Consider the following 22146-nt stretch of genomic DNA (forward strand, 5'->3'; position numbering starts at 1 on the left):
CGTCTCTTTAAGAAACCCTCATCCGTGTTATGCGGGATTACAATTAAACGTTTATGACTATGAAGAACAGAAAGGGTACTAAAAGAGGCATTATTCAATGACAAATGGTTGCGTGGATCTCGTCTTTGGACACTCATTGGAATGAATCAAACCAAACTTTTACTCTCAACACACAGTGAAATTATCTCAGTGCTGAAAATCTTCCCCAGTATACTACACAATCACTGGTGAGTGAAATCTAAAAAAAAATGTACCAGCCAGTGGCTAATCATTGACATTTTCACATAGCGCAAATGCGAGTGATTGCCTCTCATTGTAGGAGAGGGTTGCGCATATAGTAAAAGATTGATCTTGGGATTTAAGAATCGATATCGAGATTGTTCAAATGAAGATCGCAATGCATCAATATTTTTACCAGCCCTAATATACATGCAACCTCACCTACAAAATAGTGTCATTTTAAAAGATGGCAGTGCTTCCAAGACCAATTTTAAGCCAGACCAATTTACAAAGAAAAGCAGAAGGTTTAAGAGAGAAAGGGACAGAGAGAGAGAGAGAGAGAGTGAGACTTGGCATCTCATGTTCCCTGCAATTGGGAGATCTGGAACTGAGAAAGAGAAGACTTGTGATCGGAAAAGTCTCGGGGATGTGCGCCCATGTTGATGTTGACAGCCAGCCCTTACGGCTCAGCGGGAGAGAGAACCATCTGTCCCAGCAAAGGGTTAATCCACAACACAGATCCCCGGTTCTAGCATTTTCCACCCCACATATTCCCATTAGCAAAATGGAGCTGGTTTCTGAAACCATAACCCCCAAAACCTCCAGTTCCATATTAATTTCAAAACAGACCTTCAAACACACAGATACACACAAATGAAACACATAAATTCTTCAAATGCTTGGCCTAAAACACAAGGCAATTGATGAACAGAGTAGATTTGTTTTGGTGGAGTACAAAGAGGCTAACACATCAGGCCTGGAACGTTTTCTTTCTCTTCATTTTTACAGGACTGGGTCCTGGATCTTCATTCTTAACAATCTAGCAGTGTACCACCACAGCCCCATTGGTATTCCTCAAATACCCCTTCATTAACACCAAACCGGAAATATGTACCTTTTCAGATCATATTATACTCGATTTCCTAAACAAATTAACTGAAAAAACATGTACCACAACAAGTACCTAGAAACTGTTCAAAGATTCCTTATAAAAGGTTCACCCAAAAATGATAATTATGTCTTTATTTCGTCACCCTCATGTTTTTCTGAACCTGTATGACTTTCTTCTTCGAAATACAAAAGGAGATGTTAGGCAGAAGCCTCAGTCCCAATCTACTTTTGTTGTATGAAAAAAAAAAAAAAGATGCAATCAAATTAATGGTGACTGAGGCTGTCATTCTACCTAGCATCTCCTTTTGTGTTCCACTTAGGAAAATTCCAGGTTCAATACAAGTTAAGCTCAATCGCTGTTTTTGTGGCATAATGTTGACTATCACAAAAATTAATTTCAACTCGTCACTCCTTATCTTTAAAACAAAAAGCAAAAATCGAGGTTACAGAGGGGGAAGAAATGTGAAGCTTCTAATTTTATAAAAGGCACTTACATACATTTTTCTGTTAAAACTCTAAAACTAAATGAGCTGTTGCAAGTTGTTTAAAACACCGTTTTTAAGGTCTTTTAGGATTTGCTGACATAACATCGTCATGGCAACAAAGTTGTAAAATTGGCTATAACTTTACACAGAAAAGGTAAGTAGGTGATTTTATCACACTAAAATCATAACAACACACATACTGTTTACATCTTGTGGCTAAACTTTTGAAAAAGTTAGTATTTTTAACATTCAAAAATTGTCCCCCATTCACTTCCATTGTAAGTGCCTCAATGTAACCCAGATTTTTTATTTTTGTTTAAAATTAAGTCAAAATTTTTTTTTGTGGTAATCAATATTATGCCACACATGCTGTCGATTGAGCTCAACTTGTATTGAACCCAGAATATTCCTTTAAGAAAGATAGTTATACAGGTTTGGAACAACATGAGAGTGAGTAAATAATGACAGAAATTTCTTTTTTGGGGTAAGCTATCCCTTTAAGTACCCCCTGTTTAAGAATCACTAATGAAGAAATACATAAAAGCATAAGTCACAAAACACTGGCCTGTCAGATATGAAGCAGAGACTGAAAACGCATTTACCCAGCGTCTCTGCTAAAACACTGCTTTTTCCCTTCAAATATGGGCATCATTTTTGAGCATACATGAAAAAAAAAAAAAAAGGTAAAAGACAGGGAAGCCGTTCAGAGACAGATACGGATAGAGACAGCGGTTGCAGCAGAGAGACAGACATGAAGCTGGTGTGGAAGCCAGATCGGGGTGGATGTGGAGCCGACATCCTCTCAAACCCCAGCCACACTGTTCAGTTCCAAACATAATGGCCTCCAACACATCAAGTGACCAAGGCTTAATTCAACCTCCACAGCAAAGCAACGCTCGCTCAACCAGACAAGCACGTACACACTCACGCACACGACATGGCTAACAGACTGTCACATTCGTGCATCATTTTGCCATCCTCAACAAATCACATCTGCACGCACGGATTTGCATTGGTCGCACATTCTGATGCATTACCTGCACTGTTGCTTTCTTCCCCGGCTGCCTCCTTCCATCTTTCTGTCACTCTCTTTCCGTCCCCTTATTCCCCACCCCCACCACCAGACCCCGGAAGCCGAAGATACCAGGTGAAATCAAGACAAAAAATATTAATTTACCTTAGCTGAGAACCTTGCAGTTGCATCTTCCTCCAAAACCAATCCAGCAAGAATCATGCCGAAAAAGACGCAACCCAATGGAAAAAAAAGGCAGAAATCACTATCCTCTTCTTGTGAGCATCAGATGCTTATATCTCAGCTAGCGGTGCCCAGTCTGTCATCCCTCCCTCCCTCTCTCTCTCTCCCGATATTGTTCTCGGTAAAGCAGTTGTCCAGCCCAGCACTGAAGCTCAACCAATGTGAGGGTCTCGCACACCAAACACCATCTGAGCTAAATGTCTTCAGGATCACACTCATCCACCTCCACCCGCCCACCTCTCTCTCTCTCTCTCTCTCTCTCTCTACACCCTCCTCTCTCCACCACATCCCCCCACCTTTTCAACACACACTAGCAGACAGCTACACACATGGCTCCCCCTGCAAGCAAGACGTTCGCAGAGGACTCACTCTTTATCACTCATACAAGCACACACACGTATACTATGTGACTAAGGCAATCAAATGATGGTCTAGGATGGGGACTAGACACCGAATGAGATTTAGCAGATAAAATCAGGCTAGTCAGGCCAGCCATGTGCATGCATACAATACTTTTGTTTAACTCCAGCAGGCCACTGGGGCGTAAGGCAGGGGTGGGGGTGGAAGGTTTCTGTGGATGTGAGTGACCACACTTTGGCCACAGTCATGCGTCCATATTTACCTCCATTTAATAGGCTTCAACATTAAAGGTATATTCGGGGTTCAATACAAGTTCAACTCAATCGACAGCATATGTGGCATAATATTGATTTCCACAAAAATTATTTGTAACTTGTCTATCCTTTTTATTAAAAAAAGCACAAATCTGGGTTCCAGAGAGGCATTCAATGGAAGTGAATGGGGCTAATCCGTAAACATTAAAATACATAGTATTTTAAAGTATAGCCACAAGACATAAAAAATATGCATTTTGGTGTGATAAAATCAATTACTAATCTTTTCTGTGCAAAGTTAATCACACCATGAGCAGTGAGACCAAAATCGATCTGCGTTCCCACTATAGGGCATAAGTTAGCGTTGACAACTCACCGACTGTAACTAGGGTTGTCACGATACCATAATCATGTCTTAAAATATTATACCAGCTAAAGTACCACGATACCATGTAGTATCATGATACCACACGATAGTGTGTTAATTCTTAACAGTTTGTCATAGCAACGGTGGTTCTTAGAAACTAGCCATTCCACTTGTTGCTCCAGAAGCGGTGAAAATAACTGATGGATGAATTGGGAGAAGGGTCAAATGGCCCAACTTTTGTTACTTAATACATTCTTAATTTGACGTAAAAAAAAAATAAAAAATAAAAAATCTTTGCCACATCAAAACAGCCAGTTCAAATGGCTTTGATTGTTTAATTATAGACCTTTTCATACACTGTGATGACACATTTCTGCCTTATTTAGCAGCGTAAATCTAGCAATCTTTTTCATATGATAATTTTTTAAATATTAAGTGTAAGTTTATAACAGTTATATTTCCCTGGAATTAGTTTAAAAAAATGAAATACCACAGCTGCGAGGGCATTTCTATTACAGCTACTGAGAGAGTGACAGTAAATTTGGCATCTTCTCCCATCTGACTGTCTTAATCCACCACTCTCTATTTTATTTAATTTTTTCTGGAAAGTCATTCAAATGTAACAGTGGATTATTTTTATTTTATTTTTATTTATTTTTTTGGAGCAAATGGGTAAGTGAAAATAATATTTGCTGTGGTCTCCCATTCACCGCTGTCAGTGTTTACCCTGCAATCGTTTACTTCCATGTTCCAAAACCCGGAGTGTGAAAAGGTCTATTACAACCGCTTCAGCCCCTCTCTCCCACACACACCAATTTGATCGCACGGATCAGGGACGTGATCTAATCATAAGTGCGTACTTTGCGAAGTTACCGCCACCATGCATTTGTACTTGGAAAAAAAAGTTAAACTAGTGCAACGTTCGACTTTGAGAAATGGTAAACCTGTAAATGATAAGATAAAGCATTTAGGTTAAATGAAGTGGCACTAACCCATGTGTATTCTGCAGAGGCAGTGGGATGTGTCCAAAGGTGTTTAATAAGGTTGCTGGTGTTTCCACCTTTGGTTTGAAATATCTGTCGACATTCACGATAGATGTGTTTTCCCGGTCTCATCAGGCAAAACCCAAAATAATTTCAAATCTCGCTGTGTGAATTGTGTTGCGTAAAAAGCATCTCACTCTCCAAAGTTTTACTCAAATCCATATTATCCATTAGGAGACACGACTGCCAGTTTAACACACTGGGATTCAACACGTGTATGTTTGAAGCATGGGGAAACCACACATTGAAAAATTAACAATACCATATAAGGGGCAAATTCTAAACAGCATTTTGCACACTTAACGGGCACTGTGTGAATTGGACTATATTTTTACTGTTATTGCAGACATAGGTCTGATTCAAATGAAGGTTTTAGCAAAAATAATATTTACTAACGTACATACGACATAACTTACGGTACTAACTTATGTATCAATATGGTCTGTATTGATGGTACTACCATTTGAAAAATACTGTGGCACCACTAGTATTTTGAAGCTTTGGTATCACGATACTACCGTAGCACAGGTCTACCATGCAACCCTAAGTGTAACTGCCATGGTGTCCCAAGTGGTCTCTCCACTAACAGTGGCACGATGTCCCAGCAAACGTCCATGCTCTCGAACCATGGGAAGTTCTTTCTTTGGACACCGCTTTATCCATTGTTTGGTTTAATGGATTTGTACTGTACCCGTAATTTTTCCCGAACCTGTACTGTTGTGCACTGGATACACAACCAGGCAAGTTCAGCGAAACTCCGCCTTTGACATTGACCCCACCTCAATCCCCAGTTGGCCTTATTTGGCCCAAGGGTAATCGGCAGGCCAAAGGCCATTGGCCGTTGGCCCCGGGAAAGTGACAGTGAGAACGAAGCCCCGGAAGTGACAGTGGGAACGCAACTGGCCATGGCACGCACTAGCACGCGCTCATTTGGCCCACTAGTGGAAACGTGGCTACTGTGACCTCGATTTTTGCTTCTTTTTTTTTAAGAAAAGGACGGATGTTTCAAAGTACATTTTTTGTGGTAATCAATATTATGCCACAAATGCTGTCGATTGAGCTTAACTTGTATTGAACCCAGAATATTCCTTTAAAACCGTAGCAGACCTAGAATCAACAAAACTAGAATGACATGATTCATTATCCAATCAAATTCCTGCCCTAAATTATTACCTGTTAAATATTCAGTTTCGCTTGGGAAAACATAGATATATGTAATTAGGGATGTGCGAGACTAGTCGACTAAACGGTTCTGATGCTGCTAGTCGACACTGGAATTACTAGTCGGTTAATATTTCCCCCCATTAAACTGATCATAATTTTTTCAGATTTATGTTTGGCTTTATATTTTTACAGTGGCTGCACTTAAATTACTGTCATATTAATGTTACATATTTTAAATAGAATTAAAAATACAAATATTATTTAAAAAAAAAGAGGATATCTGGAGCAGATACAGAGTTTAATTTCACCTCAGGCTGCACGTGCTTCTTCCCTCTCACTCGCGGTGCGCGCAGGAAAATGTCCACTCGCTAGACAAGCAAACTCAGCAAAGTAGTAATGAAATCACTTCGGTGGTGCGGGAATCGGCTTTCCAAATATTTGAAAGTCCCTAAGGATGTTTGAGTCTTTACATCTGTGCATGCTTGGATGTTATTTTTCCGCTGAGCAGGCTTTTTCAAGTGCAGGATAATTGCCTCAGGTGAGTCAAGTCCCGTCTTTCACAAGACCATGTCGACGGGTTAATTTTACTCATCAAAAAATTTATGCTTTTGAGTAAGTAGCCTAGAAAATAACTGTTTTAGACTAGGTATGCCATTTTTTTAATCTGCCGATTAAGAAGGCTGTTTTCAACAAGGTGCCAACTGCTTAACGTGTTAAACTATCTTTTATTCTGTATGCACGTCATGTTTAGAATACATTAGGATTATTGCATCACAGGCCTATTTTTTTCTATCCTATAGCTACTTTTTTTACTGTTATTAAAAAAGTAACTGTTATTGTTTGACATTCTTTACCGAACAGCTGTCATATTAGATCAATGGTTAATGCACGACTGCACGTCCTGAAATACATGCAAATTTTCAGCGCATTTTTTTCTCTCTCATAGATTTGGCTTAGCCTACCTGTTAATTATTTTCAACAATGTTCTGACTGTTTTAATATGTTAAGTAACTTTTACTTAGTGATTTCCGACAGGCTTTTAATGGTTGTTCCATTGATCCTGCACTATTCATTCAATTGTTTTCAATAAATGTGTCTGTTAAATATTCGCTAATGTTGATTCAGTGAATGCGTGTCATGTTCTATATTTAAAGTACAATGATCATAATTCAAGGCGAGCACGTCGCAGATAAATGCCCCTTTTCAGTGGAATTTAGCATCGGATTTGGAATAGATTAAGTATTTTAAATGGGTCGAATAAACACTTTTTTTCTTTTTTTTTTTTACTGTTTTCTGAAGGCTGGTTTCTCTTTAGACTAGTCGACTAGTCGGTTACAAAACTTCAGTTTAAACGACAGTCAAATTAGTCGTAGCACACATCCCTAATAGTACTATGATTCTATGAGACAAGCTTGATTTTCACATATCGTTTCCCGTCTTTTATTTAAGCTTTAAAACATGCGTATGAACCTGAAGTCAAATTGAATGAAAAAGATTTGAATTTGATGGCATTTTGATCACTAATAGCCACTCAACGAAATTACCTCCCTCGTCCATCAAACAAGTTCCATATTTTAAGCTAATCTCGCTCCTCCTCTTAAACTACAAGTTGATGATTACAGTGACAAAACAACAAACAGTCATGTCCAGATAAAACACTGAGAAAATGAGGCCAGAGTTAATGACAGGAGCAGTGTGTGTCTTGTAGTCTGTGTATAAGCTTCTATTTCAGGGTGGAGCACAGCGTGAATCATCTTCTCAGCCCCGTGGAGCTGTGATTTGGATTTAAGCTCACCTCGGGACAAAACTTCTTTTACATAACATTAACCTTTAACCACTGAAGAACAGGAGAATCACTGTTTTGTATAAAACTCAGAGGTAAAGGCCTCAGTACCCAATGGTCTCAGAGCCATTTGGTGAGGGGTAAATTAATGAAGAAATGAATGCACAGTATGTCTCATAATGATTGTGATTAGGAAGGAAATAATGTGTAGATGCCATTCCATGTGGAGGAGTGACAACTTCATCGTTGAAGATACTAAGATTAGTAATCCTAAACTGTAGTTGTGATGTACATCACAAAACTGGTCTGAAACCAGTATGGAAGGGCAACACGCTGCAGATCCTCTAGTCCCAGTCTTTCTTGCTCTAATGGATGACATGATTGCAGTGGTATTTGAAGAAGCATTCTTTTCCTTTTGTTACCTAAACCTCTTTTTAAATTTGCCCTTCCAGAGTAGTGCCCCTGGACATGCCTGATGATGGTCTCTAGTTTGTCCACTCTCACGGTGATCAACACTTTGTGAGGGTGCTTTTGACTTGCAAATGAATTCACAAAATGCTTTAGAATTTAGAAATGCTGCAAGTAAATGGGTTTTTCAGGCCAAGAACAGCCAAATGTGTTGGAGCCAACTTGCAAGATGTGTCTATGCGGAACAAGGTGTTAGCCAAAGAAAACATGCAATGGGATTTAATTCAGAACATGTCCAGATTTAGTTTAATTTCTCTGTATGCCGCCCACATATGCTTGCTCAGTGATATTCAGCTTGAGCAGACATATCAAAATGGAGCCTGGAAACTCAAGAAAAACCCAAACAGAGAGGAATGATTCACTGAGAAATCCTTATCCAATGTTTTTCAAATACTTTGGATTACCATGTGACATTTGTCAAAAATAAAAAAAATCTAGACGAAAGAAAATGAAATAAGAGTGACAATGTTAAAAATTGCCTGAATGTTCACCCTCCCTACTGGGAGCCTTTGGCTCCCTGCAGGTATTATCTCTCTTCTGTCTGCTAATCGCAGCTGACTAGCAACCGGGGCGTTCTTCAGATCTGCGCTGTCTCCGAGCCTGCGGTTGAAACATGTTGCTTGTCTGCAGAGAGACTAGCACACATGCTAAATGCTAATTAGCTAGCTCACACAGACTACACAGTTTGATTGTGAATGAGGGGAATGCTAAGTTAACACAATCAGGTAAAAATGAATTATGTAAATTTCAAACTACATTTGTCTGATTGCTTTTTTGGGTGAAAAACTGATTTTCACAGAAAATTTTAAACCTACAGGTCACAAAAGGAGCATGAATACACTCTCTAAGAGGCAGAGATCTACCTAGCAACAATGTTTGTGATGTCTACCATAAGAAGACAGCATATGACTGGGCAGTAACCTGTCTGAGACAGCATTTGAGAGCTCTGTGGTGTGAAAGGCAGTGACAGATTGAATTTCCCCACACAGCTTTGACGCTTGGCGCTTTTGTTCAGGTGGTGAGTTGATCATTGCTCATTACATCAAGGGTGATGGCCCACCCGTGCACCGTACAACCTCTGCCACATCATCATTCCATCACATACACACTCATACATATGTACACACACACACACTCACACACACATGCTCACAGAGGAAAAATGAGGTCTGTGCCCCTAGGGGATCCCAGACAATGGCTTGAAAATAAATCATATTGATGAGAAAGTTCCACAACCAGGAGCCATCTGTCCCTCGGAACGAGATGTGACTGAAGGGTTTGATCATGGCTCTCTTTTTGCGTTTTCTTTCCCTGACTCAACCCCGCTACAACCCGACCCCACCCCCACAACAACCCCACCTCCCATCCAACCCTTTAGCTTATATATGAGCCATCCACTACACGCACTGAGCCCCATACATCATGCACTAACCCTCTAATCCATTCCCTGCATCTCAGGAGGAACCTCGAGAAGAGGAGACATGCAGAAAAATAAGATGGACTTGCCTTGCTGCAGACTAACCTCCTGAAAGGCGAAATGGTAATCCGTTCTTTCTCTCTGGCGAGAAAACGCAGCCGCAACCTGTCCACGGCTGCAATCCTGCTGTCTGCTACTGAGCAGAAAAAACAAATGGAGGGATGGAAGGAGCAAGAGGGGGGTTGTGGGGATGCAGGAAAGAGGAGGGGAGCGAGAGAGGGCAAGCAGGGGCTGACTAACCACAGGGAGGCTTAAATAGACTGATAGATGAAGACGAAGACAGAGGGACTGAGAATGAAATGTGAAAACACTGAGGGAGGGAAATGCTCTTCCACTGGCATCTGTTACATTGAAGGTGTTGGTAATGTGAAAAGATGAGCGCAAAATGAGGAAAAAGCAGAATGAACAAAGGGCACAGCCTTTTGTTCCCCATTATTACAGGACAACAATGAGAGAAAAATGTGCAAATGGACACAAAAACACTTAATTCTCGCTGTCTACAAGAGAAAAACCAGGGGAAAATACCAATTCCTTCAAGAAAAGACAAACTGGCTGACATGCAGAAGCAAAGTGACATCTGTCTGTACAGCTCACATGAAAACATTTTTATGAGCAACAATTCATCTTCCATCAAATCCATCTTTCTCAAAGAAACACATATTTGAGCATGTTTACATGCACAGTCTTACACTGATTATGCTTAAGTCTACAACATGCATGTAAACGCCTTGGTTTTCTTTAATCGGTGTAAGGTCATAAACGGTTTAAGCATAAAACGATTGGCACATGTAGATATTTGCCCATTTCCTCAACTTCACTCTGTATGTAAACATATATACCGCTGTTCTTACCGGCTTATCCAATGTGCAGAGAGTGTCAAAAGCAGAGAATAACCCAATGATTTCAACTCATAAACGCAGTTTCTCATGTTGTCTGATTTTCTGAATGAGCTGATTTTTGGTAGTTATCAGCGTATTGGTGTGCATGTAAACGCAGACCTGTCTGATTTCTCATAAAGCTGCATTTGTGAGAAAGGCACCGTATCTGGAGCTATGGTAAATACACTGCGTTTGTGTAACAAAATTGATCCTTTAAATGGTGTCCTCTTTTTTTTTTTTTTTTTTTTTACAATTTGACAGACTAAACAGTTTACAACAAATTAAGAGAAGGGATGAATATGCAATTAGTCAGTCATTAGTGGAAAAAAATATTACAAAAATATATTTGACCGCAGAATGCTGCGATTGACCAAGTATTCCAGAGAGCAATGTACCAATCAGTATTACCGACCCAGTAAAACAGATTTGACTAAATTCACAGTACCACCAACTAATTTTGTGAGACAATAGAGATCTGGTTTCTAATGTTTTTTATATTCAGATAAGCAGAAGTTACACATAATGAGAGCTCCTAAATCTGCTTCTGTTTCTACAAATTAGTGACAGTCTTGTCTCAGGGTCACATGCCTTTATTGTCACTCCTCGCCAGCCATTCATAACACCCCCAACACAAACACAAACACACACTCCTAACCATTGGCCACCTGGTGAGGCAACTAGATGCTCAGGCCATCAGAGAACAAAAGAGACAGCTGCACCCGTCCAGATTCCTCATGCATACATGCAAACTGACCCTCACAAACATCCTCACACCCACCCTCAAACTACTAAACGCTGATTAATCTTGACTCATCCTTGTCTTGTTCACGAGCATCACATCATGTAAGATTACTAGGTAATTGACAGCTAGATATCAACCACTCTGTTAAACCAGATAGTAAATCTCTGACATGTGCCTTCATAAAGAGATGTTTGCAACCAATGTCTCATAAATGTGTGAAGATGTTATGAGGATGTGTTCCATATTAATAAGAACATTAGTGTATCAGTACAGCTAAAGAACATCTGTACTCTAAAAGACAAATCTTTTTCAGGCATGTAATGACATTCTTAAAGGTAAAGTTTGTCATTTCTGTGCCAACAATACAATTAACTTATTAAAGATTCTAGATGAAGACAAATACAGGTAAAATCTGTAGACTTTTACCATATTTTCTGTGCTGATTGCCAAAATTTGCATCATGCGTCCAGTACGTGGACACTCAGCATAAGCATCAGATCAAAGTAAACTTTGGGATTAAGAGTAATGATTAGGATTGTTTTTTTTTTTTGTCATTAAAATCTTAGTAAAGTGAATATGACCTAAAGCAGACCCAAAGTCAGCTCCAAGTTTTGTATATATGATGTGATCTAGATTAAGCATGATGTGATCTAGATTAAGCACACCTAAAATCAGCTCTAACACTCCTATCATCTTATTTATGAAGTTTTGATAGACAAAACTGACCACAGATCAGCATGAACTGCTGTTACATGAATAGCCCCAAACTTTAATCTGGAGCATCTGGACATGTGCTCCTGCTCAGAAGTGGCTGTTCCAGTTTCATTCAGATGGCCTCTTTCACACATCTCATCTGTCTCTCCCATCCAATATTGACATTGCTGTCTTTAAAGGTGAAGTGTGTAGTTTCTGAGTCACTGGCAGCACCAAATGAAAATGCAAAAATAACACTGTTTCAAGACAGGTTTTCCAAACATTTCCCCCCTCAGCCATTGGTCAGTGAAAACAGATAGTCCCGCCCCAAGTCGGTGACTACATTTACCTGGACACCAAAAAGCATCTTATTGCGAGAGAGCATCGTTCCAGTATAAGCGGCGTACACTGTATAAGCGGCGTACTCTTTACTCCCGTATACATGCAGTTCAGTCAGTAAGCAGCTTTCTCCACAGCAACGCAATTTCCCGCAATGCTTGTGTAAATAGCAAACATGGCATCAGAGGAAGACTTTGCAATTTTTTTCTCTGTTGCTTTGCTTTATTTCCAGATATTCCAGAGTTGTTGTTGGGTTTGTTTCCTTAACCCTCTAATCGTGACCAGCAGCGGAATTGCGCTGCAATAGTGGGGTTTCCCTCTTACATAAAATTCCTGTATTCCCCCAATGTGCGAGCGGATATTCGCGGACATAAGGCACAGTCTATATTTTACGTTGGTGTGTATAAATGGGTACAGTTTATAGTGTATCTGCTTTTCCCACTGTATTCCCAGAAATGTTGAATTCTTTCCGCTGTGTTGACTTGTAGTTGAGCTCCATCCTATGACGTTCGTTCTCCGGTCTGTTTCCCGCACTCCTCAAAAGCCTGTTAGAACGCAGCTTATGTGTTTACATGACCACATTAAGCCACATTCTCTGGGAGAAACCTGGGTGTTTTAAACCGCTTTCTCTTAATCCTTTAAGGGGCTAAGGAAAACGTTGTTCTCGTTTAAATGATGTTTCATAACGCCGCTTTTAGCAAAAACCCTGAAATAAACCATTTTCTTAAGTGCATGTAAATGTTGTCAATGTTGTTATGTCAGCCCAGTGGAGCCACTTAAACTAACAAATTGCAGTTCCATTTGGCGTGGCTAGTGGCGCAGAAATTACAAACTTAACCTTTACACCAATGATTACTGTCGTTCACATGCATGTTTATGGACAGACATTGATTTCAGGAAGGGTGTGGATGCGTTTTAGTATTGTTAAAAGAGTGATGAAGTTTGGTAGATTGTAGAACCCACTATTCTGATCAGTACTTCTTGCCATCTGTCCCTCCAGCTGTCTCTTGTCTATCAATCACTCTCTCAAACACAGACACACACACACTGCCACTCACTTTCCTGTCACATCAGCTAATGGATCAGAGTGTTTAATCTGAGACAGTCTACAGATGAGAGCTCCATTATCTGGAGGAAGACACAAACAAGTTTAAAGCAGAGCAGTGATTGCCTTTCAACTAGAGAGCATTGAGGGTAATGCTTCAGATATTATAAGCTATTAAAAAATGTCATTCTCAAAGCAGAAATTCAGAGCAAATATGAGAAGGTACTGTAGTCGGCAGAAAAGTAAAAAGTGAAAGAGGACACAGTAATATGCTTGTGGGCTAAACACTTTAGTTTTGTGTTCCAAACTGTTCCAAAACCTAGTGAAACACCTTTTTGTCTACTGCTTATATAGGCACCTGCCTTCTAATGCAAAATCGTAACTGAAATATAGAACCTTATAAGTGACCTTATAAGTGACCGATTTTGACTAATATTCAAAAGCAGCAATTCCACATGGCACGCAAATAGCACTCCTCGCGTGACGTGCACAGGAAACTGGACTTGCAATCAATTCCAAAAGAGTTTGATGTTAGCTTGTTGCTAAGCTAACAAAGCAATACTTTAATAAGCATAAAAAATACATAGCATACACAAATAAAAGCTAAAAAAGTCCAGTTTTAATGTTACTTTTCAGGAGCACAACTATGATACCTTGAAATAGTATCTAGATATGCAGCTCACTAGGTTTTGGAATAGAGCTGGAGTGTCAAATCATTCAAATGTAATGGGCAGCAGTGGCAATTTCTCAGGGCCAGCAAATCCTTCTCTGCTGGCGTAACATGCCTAATAAATAAATAAATATTACTTTCATTCTCATTCACACTTTTCGCTTTCCACTCCTAATTCATCTACAAATGAATAGCAAAAAAACAAAAAGTTTTCCTTAGCTGAAGCACCATGTGAGTCTGAGCTCCACCCCGTTAGGACTTCAGAATTTCTGCAGAATCCCTTAACAGTGCAAATGAATGGACATCTAATGTCAGATTGTCAGATTCATCAGCCAATCATATTGATTTATTTGTTCTTGGTGGGTGTGTTCTTTAGGATATGTCAGAGTCCAGGCCTTCTAAATGGCCATGAGTGACGCAATCACGCTTTAAGTGATGTACGTAATTTGAAAGTGAAGAGCCCAAGATCTTGCTGACGAGACAGCTGTCATCACTGCCTCGTCGCAGTTGAGAAAGAGATCCTTATGGATTTAAAAATCTGAGATGTTCTGCATGATCGTGCGATTAATCAAACAGGAAAGGAGGATTGATTTTCACTTCAAGTAAATTGGTAAGTGCTTTTTGCATTGTTATAGCAACATCAGGAGTTTTCTAAGTGTAAATTAGGCTGCTTGAGCATTCAGTGTCGGATCAAGTTTTGAAAAGTAACCGTGTAAACTTACGAAACAAAGTTTATTGCAAGCAACATTTAAATCGGCAATATTATTAGAGAGCTTTTTCTTGGTATTAGACCTCCTTGGTTCTGGCTTTCATGTGTGGACGTATTTTTAAAATGTCAATTGGTATTATTAGTTGACTGCCACATAATGTATGATAGGCATACAGTGTCTTATTCATTGTGTAACTGTGTTTTCTTAAGTGGCATGGATCGCACTGAAGGCCTAGACTTAAAATGCACAGGCCGCCACTGACTGGTTTTTACTAACCTGAGTTGTGAAACTATAAACTGCCTGAAACTATTGATATTGTACAGGTGCATCTCAATAAATTAGAATGTCGTGGAAAAGTTCATTTATTTCAGTAATTCAACTCAAATTGTGAAACTCGTGTATTAAATAAATTCAATGCACACAGACTGAAGTAGTTTAAGTCTTTGGTTCTTTTAATTGTGATGATTTTGGCTCACATTTAACAAAAACCCACCAATTCACTATCTCAAAAAATTAGAATACATCATAAGACCAATAAAAAAAAACATTTTTAGTGAATTGTTGGTCTTCTGGAAAGTATGTTCATTTACCGTATATGTACTCAATACTTGGTAGGGGCTCCTTTTGCTTTAATTACTGCCTCAATTTGGCGTGGCATGGAGGTGATCAGTTTGTGGCACTGCCGAGGTGGTATGGAAGCCCAGGTTTCTTTGACAGTGACCTTCAGCTCATCTGCATTTTTTGGTCTCTTGTTTCTCGTTTTCCTCTTGACAATACCCCATAGATTCTCTATGGGGTTCAGGTCTGGTGAGTTTGCTGGCCAGTCAAGCACACCAACACCATGGTCATTTAACCAACTTTTGGTGCTTTTGGCAGTGTGGGCAGGTGCCAAATCCTGCTGGAAAATGAAATCAGCATCTTTAAAAAGCTGGTCAGCAGAAGGAAGCATGAAGTGCTCCAAAATTTCTTGGTAAACGGGTGCAGTGACTTTGGTTTTCAAAAAACACAATGGACCAACACCAGCAGATGACATTGCACCCCAAATCATCACAGACTGTGGAAACTTAACACTGGACTTCAAGCAACTTGGGCTATGAGCTTCTTCACCCTTCCTCCAGACTCTAGGACCTTGGTTTCCAAATGAAATACAAAACTTGCTCTCGTCTGAAAAGAGGACTTTGGACCACTGGGCAACAGTCCAGTTCTTCTTCTCCTTAGCCCAGGTAAGACGCCTCCGACATTGTCTGTGGTTCAGGAGTGGCTTAACAAGAGGAATACGACAACTGTAGCCAAATTCCTTGACACGTCTGTGTGTGGTGGCTCTTGATGCCTTGACCCCAGCCTCAGTCCATTCCTTGTGAAGTTCAGCCAAATTCTTGAATCGATTTTACTTGACAATCCTCATAAGGCTGCGGTTCTCTCGGTTGGTTGTGCATCTTTTTCTTCCACACTTTTTCCTTCCACTCAACTTTCTGTTAACATGCTTGGATACAGCACTCTGTGAACAGCCAGCTTCTTTGGCAATGAATGTTTGTGGCTTACCCTCCTTGTGAAGGGTGTCAATGATTGTCTTCTGGACAACTGTCAGATCAGCAGTCTTCCCCATGACTGTGTAGCCTCTGAGAGACCATTTTGAAGACTCAGGAAATCTTTGCAGGTGTTTTGAATTGATTAGCTGATTGGCATGTCACCATATTCTAATTTTTTGAGATAGTGAATTGGTGGGTTTTTGTTAAATGTGAGCCAAAATCATCACAATTAAAAGAACCAAAGACTTAAACTACTTAAGTCTGTGTGCATTGAATTTATTTAATACACGAGTTTCACAATTTGAGTTGAATTACTGAAATAAATGAACTTTTCCACGACATTCTAATTTATTGAGATGCACCTGTATACACATCCTGTATATAATACATAATATACACATAATTTTGTGCAAATACACAATGATACAGCTGAACTGTTGAAAATGTGTGAAAATTTCCAAGCCATTGTTTTATGCTACAAACTTCCACAAGGGAAATATCTATCTAGACTTCTAGAAACATCTGTCTTACAGAATCAAAGCATGTCCACTCAACTGCACACATGACCAATACTCTGTTTCTCTACACAAATACAAAAACATACACTATTTCATCATAACACTCATAACACACCTACTTGATCGAAAGGAGGATTTCTGCAAATATTGATGCTGTCTTCTCTCCCACAGACTCACAATCAGTACAAAAAAGTCTAAACGTCACTTTTTTGAGCACACAGCTTCTGCATATGAACTTTAGCAAAATTAAAGCCAAGAAAAGTAGGGGGAAATATAGTAGAGTACAATACTATGGATGGAGAAAAGACTGTACACTGAAGTGCAGAAAGAAACAGAAGCAGGATACTCACAAGGCACAGCGTGGTGGTAGAGGTTGTCTCGTATGGTTTGCTGAAGCTCGTGGTCAGGGGAGGATTTCTGGAACCTCTGGCTCAGGTAGTGCTTTAGGTCTTTATTAAGTTTGTTTCCTGCAGAACAGAGAGAAACAGACATATTAACGTTGTTAAATTAATCATGGGTAAATGTTGTTCCTTACCTGACTTTCTTCAGTGGAACACAAAAGATGTTAGGCAGACTGTTAGTCTCAGTCACCATTCGCTTTTATTGTATGAAAAAGATGCAATGAAAGTGAATGCTGACTGAGGCTAACATTCTGCCTAGCATCTCCTTTTGTGTTTCATGTAAGAAAGAAAGCTACATTGAATGATGACAGAATATCCATTTTTGGGTGAACTATCATTTTAAGTTCCATCTCAGGTGGTCCGATCACAAGTGGACAGTGCAAAATACAGGTGTACACAGGGTCCAAATCGTTCCTCGAACACTCATACTGGAGCTATTCAGAAACGCATGTGACAACATTGCATTTTTAGTTCAAATGCCAATCTTTACGAATGTATCCAGGACAACAGTGGAGGACCACCTAGGGCCAGACATCGTAGTTGTATAGGCCGCCCCAATGCACTTATCTATTGTTACCTACCCTAAATCGCTATTTTCATTCGGAGAGAAAGAGGAAAAACTGGTTTCAGCATTACGGCTAACTTTTTAACTATCGTACTGAAACCAAAGGATAAGAGTCACTGCTAGTGGCTAGTGGTGTTGATGGATTCAAAACCAACGTAATCCCAGCAGGCTGTCTTGTACAGTCCATTTGCCCTACACTAACTCTACAAAAGATTGGGACTTGAATGGTAAAAATTAGTCCCTGATGCAGATCCAGGAATATCCTGTTCAAGTCTGATGGTTTACCCACACCAGTTGCTTGTTAATGGACCCTTTTCACAGATTGTGATCATGCATTTCCGCCTTAATTTAGCAGTTTAAATCTGGCAAACTTTTTTATTTTATTAAATGTTTTATTAGTTAATTGTTCGTTGTGTTCTATTACCCTGGCATTAAATAAAAAAATGTAAAAAAACAGGTCAACACAGCTGCAGTGGTGTTTCAAATACAGCTGCTGAGGAAGTGACTGTAAATTTGGCATCTTTCTTCTGAATGCCGTAATCTTCCTCTGTTTTTTGGAGAGTTGTAGAAACTTAGGGTCATAAAAAGGATGCAGAGGCAGCATAAAAGTGATCCAGAGGACTCCAGTTGTTTAATCCAAGACTTCTGAAGCAATTAGATCGGTTTTGGGTGTAAACAGCCCAAAATGTAACTCCTTTTACAGCAGCTTCAAATCATGAACCCTACTGCAGAAGGCAAGATTTATAGTGAAAAACAAGTTACATTTTGGTCTGTTCTCATTTTTTAAGTCAGCCCAACTATTTGGTACCTTGGCACAGCTGACATATAATCTTTTGTAGAAAAGTAGATCTGCTTTTTTATATCAAGAATATTGAAAAAAATTATGGTCATCTACGTATATTTAAAAATGCAAGTTTATTTATCATTTGATCTATCTGTAAAAATCATTAATATTTTTAAGTTTGCTGAACTTGATACTGAATTGAGTTAATAAGTTGGTACAACTTATTAACCTGAAGTTGAGTAAACTCAAAAATGCTTTGCAGCTTATTGCTTTACTTTAAGTTGACTCAACTTTTATTTTCTACAATGCACATACTTTTGACCAAGTAGTGTTCTTCAAAATGACAAGACCAAAGCAAACAAACCCAGCATCATGGATCAGCACAAGTGAAAGATCTGCCCTCTTCCTGTTTTGTACTGAGCCAAATAATTAAGCAACTGAATGAACAAATAATTACTAATATAATCATAAACGTATTAATTGAGGCACAAAACGGTAATCTGTGAGACATTAGCACCAGATTTTAGCACGTAGTAACACACCTCTATTCACACTCACCCCGTGAGTACCTGGCTGCCACCTCAACACCGTGCAAGCAGCAATAGAGTGGGCCATGTGAAACATTTCCCACCCTCAGTTCCACCATCTGTTTAGAAGACACAGATCACTTACCCAGCACCATTTTAAAGAGATGCCAATAGCCAAAAGCTGTTTGTGTGTTAATGTGTTTCCACTGGGAGCCCACGCCAATGCCAGATCAGTTACCGATACTGGCCTTCCCACAAACCCTCTATTTCTCAAGTGTATGACTAACTTGCCCAGGGACTTCCCTTTACCGGATTAATTGGAATGTAGCATTATGGAGGATTCTCTAGATAGCAACCTACATATTAAAAAAGCAACCTACATGTTGTGGCAAGCAACTTATGTGGCTCGTTGCATGTATCGCTGCAGATTTGTGGTGAAATTAATACTAGAGACACTACAACAACAACTTTTATTTCCTTTCATACAAATCATGAATAAAACGGTCAGATTATTCAGTAATAAAATATCAGTTCATAAACACTCTTCATTCTGTTCCTCACACAATGCTATCTTATGACATCTAAACACTTTTACCACAACACATTACCTGTAAGGCAATAAACATTTTCATTACATAACCAAACTACATTTATAAGCTCGCTCGAGTGTGATTAAATTGCACGGTAGCTCAACTGATAGAGCGTATGCGATGCAAAAGACCAGGGTACGAGTCCCGCAGAGCATGCGAGTGGGACTCATTGGGTATGAATAACTGTGTTATTTATGTCACATTCGCTTTTTATAACAATATCGGTTAGGTTTGAGGTGAAGGATAGGGAGGGGGATTTTGTCTGACATTTCATTTCGAAACTGCCACGATGTAAGAAACCATATTATATCATTTTGTAAAAAATTCACACCATGTAGACAACACAAAACCAGCATAAACCAGCATGGGATTTGCATGGTGGATAAACTAGCCTTTGCAGCAGGGTGTGATAGGGCCTAAATAAACATGCAGGCCTTTATCAATAACTATGCTTCCATCCAAGGATTTTTTGCGAAAAAAGTTTTAGCGCATCAAAATAAAGCTGATGGAAACGCAAATTATCGGTAAAATTTTACAAGTGTCGACATAATATTTTTCCGTTTAACTCTAACGCATAAACTCTATGTCGATACTTCAAATGTCGCGAAAAACTGGTTTGGAAACACTTTTTGTCGAGAATTGGCATTAACGCAAAAATGTAGTGTCACATGACAGAATTTACCCCAAGCGTTAGCCTGTGTTAATCATGACGACATACATCCTTGAAAGCCAATTTATTGTACATGATTATGGATTGATCTGAACGGCATAAAGATCTGATCGCTGCAAACATGACACTTCCAGGAGTGCCAACACAAATATCTCATATCAAGACATGCACATTGACAAGTGCACGGAGAACAAATTAATGGCCACTGTCTGTGATTAATTTAATCGCGGTAGACATCCGTTTATTTATTAAAGTTGCTTTTTCACACCATTCAAAATAATAGACGGCAGTCATGGAATTAGCCCACAGTACAAAAAAAAAAAATAAAAACATTATTTCTGTGCACAAAGATGTTTTAAATTAAAAATAAATACACAATACTAGGAGAAAAACATCAGTGTGCTTTTTTGGAACACTAACATAGCCCAATTATATTAAATTATTGTTTAGCTTACTTTTGAAAAAATGCTGGCAAAATTCCCTGTATTAAATTATATAAATTACCAAATGAAAAACGCATTAAATTAAAAAAATAAATTATCAAATGAAAAAATTCTATTTTTAGACCTATATATATATGCCTTTTTCTTTACACAAACTTAAATTAGCCTTACCCTGTTCTGCAGACTAATAAAGACGGTTGAATGACATTTTCTACACTTCAAGACTATAAACTATCAGAACTATTTGTCTAATGAGTTCACTTTCAGAAAACCAGCTTTTGAACCTTTTAAATATTTTAAATCTAACCCTATTTACCTCAGATCGCATTTGCTGAGCTTCTTCAGAAAATGTAAATTGCATTATGATGCTAAAATTAATTTTAGATGATAATCAAGTTCAGTTGGTCGTTAAAAGTTGCTGGACAAATATGCGGGACATAATGCAGTTGTGATGGCGATGCTTTAGATAACATTATTGTTCAAAATAGCCTACTGAATATCAGGAATGTATAATATGTAAACCCTGAAATTACACAGCATCAGTTTTTCTTTAATAGCTGTGCACACAGCATATACACATAGATGGATGGTCCTTATACTAAGACCGAAAGTTTTCCCCACTACTTGGTGCAGGTTGCCAGCTTGAACAGGGCCATGACGATTCGATTTTGGGTCAGAACCGATGGCAACCTGCGATAGGCGCAACATCAGGACCAATATTACAGTCATATCAGAAGGGCAACAGCTCCCTTCTGATTGCAATTCCTCCTCTAATGATTGCATTTATTTGTGAAATTAAAATGACAGTAAGCTGGCTAATTTCAAAGAATTGTCTCAATACTCTCCCCATTTTACCAAAACTTCGGAGGAAAAATAATTAGGGACATCTGGGAGGCGAATTAGCGATAAACACACATTTCTGAATGGAAATGGCTTAAGGGCAGATTTCTTTTGCGCTAAACCAAAACTTATACGACAAAGTGTTTTTTTTAGGCATGACATCATCACGCACACCATTTTTATCGATAAAAGGCCATTTGAATGGAAACAGGCAGAAGACGGCAAATTTCACAAAAAATTTTTTACGCATTTTCACTTTGTCGATAACAAAATAGCGCGAAAAGTGGATGGAAACTAGGCTACTATGTCTACGTTTTGTGCAATACTTTTGGTGCAATCTGAGTTCAGAATCATCAGCTAGTCATTAAACTGCTGTGATACGTATGTAATGTGTTTCCTCCTGTGGGGTGTTATGGGAATAGCGGTTTACCTGTAC

At 39.1% G+C, this 22146-nt stretch overlaps 1 protein-coding gene across 8 annotated transcripts in view; it reads right to left on the bottom strand.

Moving 5' to 3' along the window:
• The window catches only part of LOC127426611 (membrane-associated guanylate kinase, WW and PDZ domain-containing protein 1-like), a 221796-nt gene that overhangs the window by 97625 nt on the left and 102025 nt on the right, over positions 1 to 22146 (bottom strand). For 7 of the 8 annotated variants that reach the window (XM_051673539.1, XM_051673540.1, XM_051673537.1 and 4 more), the window contains exon 2: positions 17241 to 17357. In XM_051673539.1, coding sequence (XP_051529499.1) covers positions 17241 to 17357 — 117 coding nt within the window. Of the gene's footprint in view, positions 1 to 2772; positions 2884 to 17240; positions 17358 to 22146 lie in introns of those variants that run through there. The other variant, XM_051673541.1, reaches the window with a different exon arrangement.

The sequence above is a fragment of the Myxocyprinus asiaticus genome, chromosome 35 (assembly GCF_019703515.2).
Source record: "Myxocyprinus asiaticus isolate MX2 ecotype Aquarium Trade chromosome 35, UBuf_Myxa_2, whole genome shotgun sequence".
NCBI lineage: Eukaryota > Metazoa > Chordata > Actinopteri > Cypriniformes > Catostomidae > Myxocyprinus > Myxocyprinus asiaticus.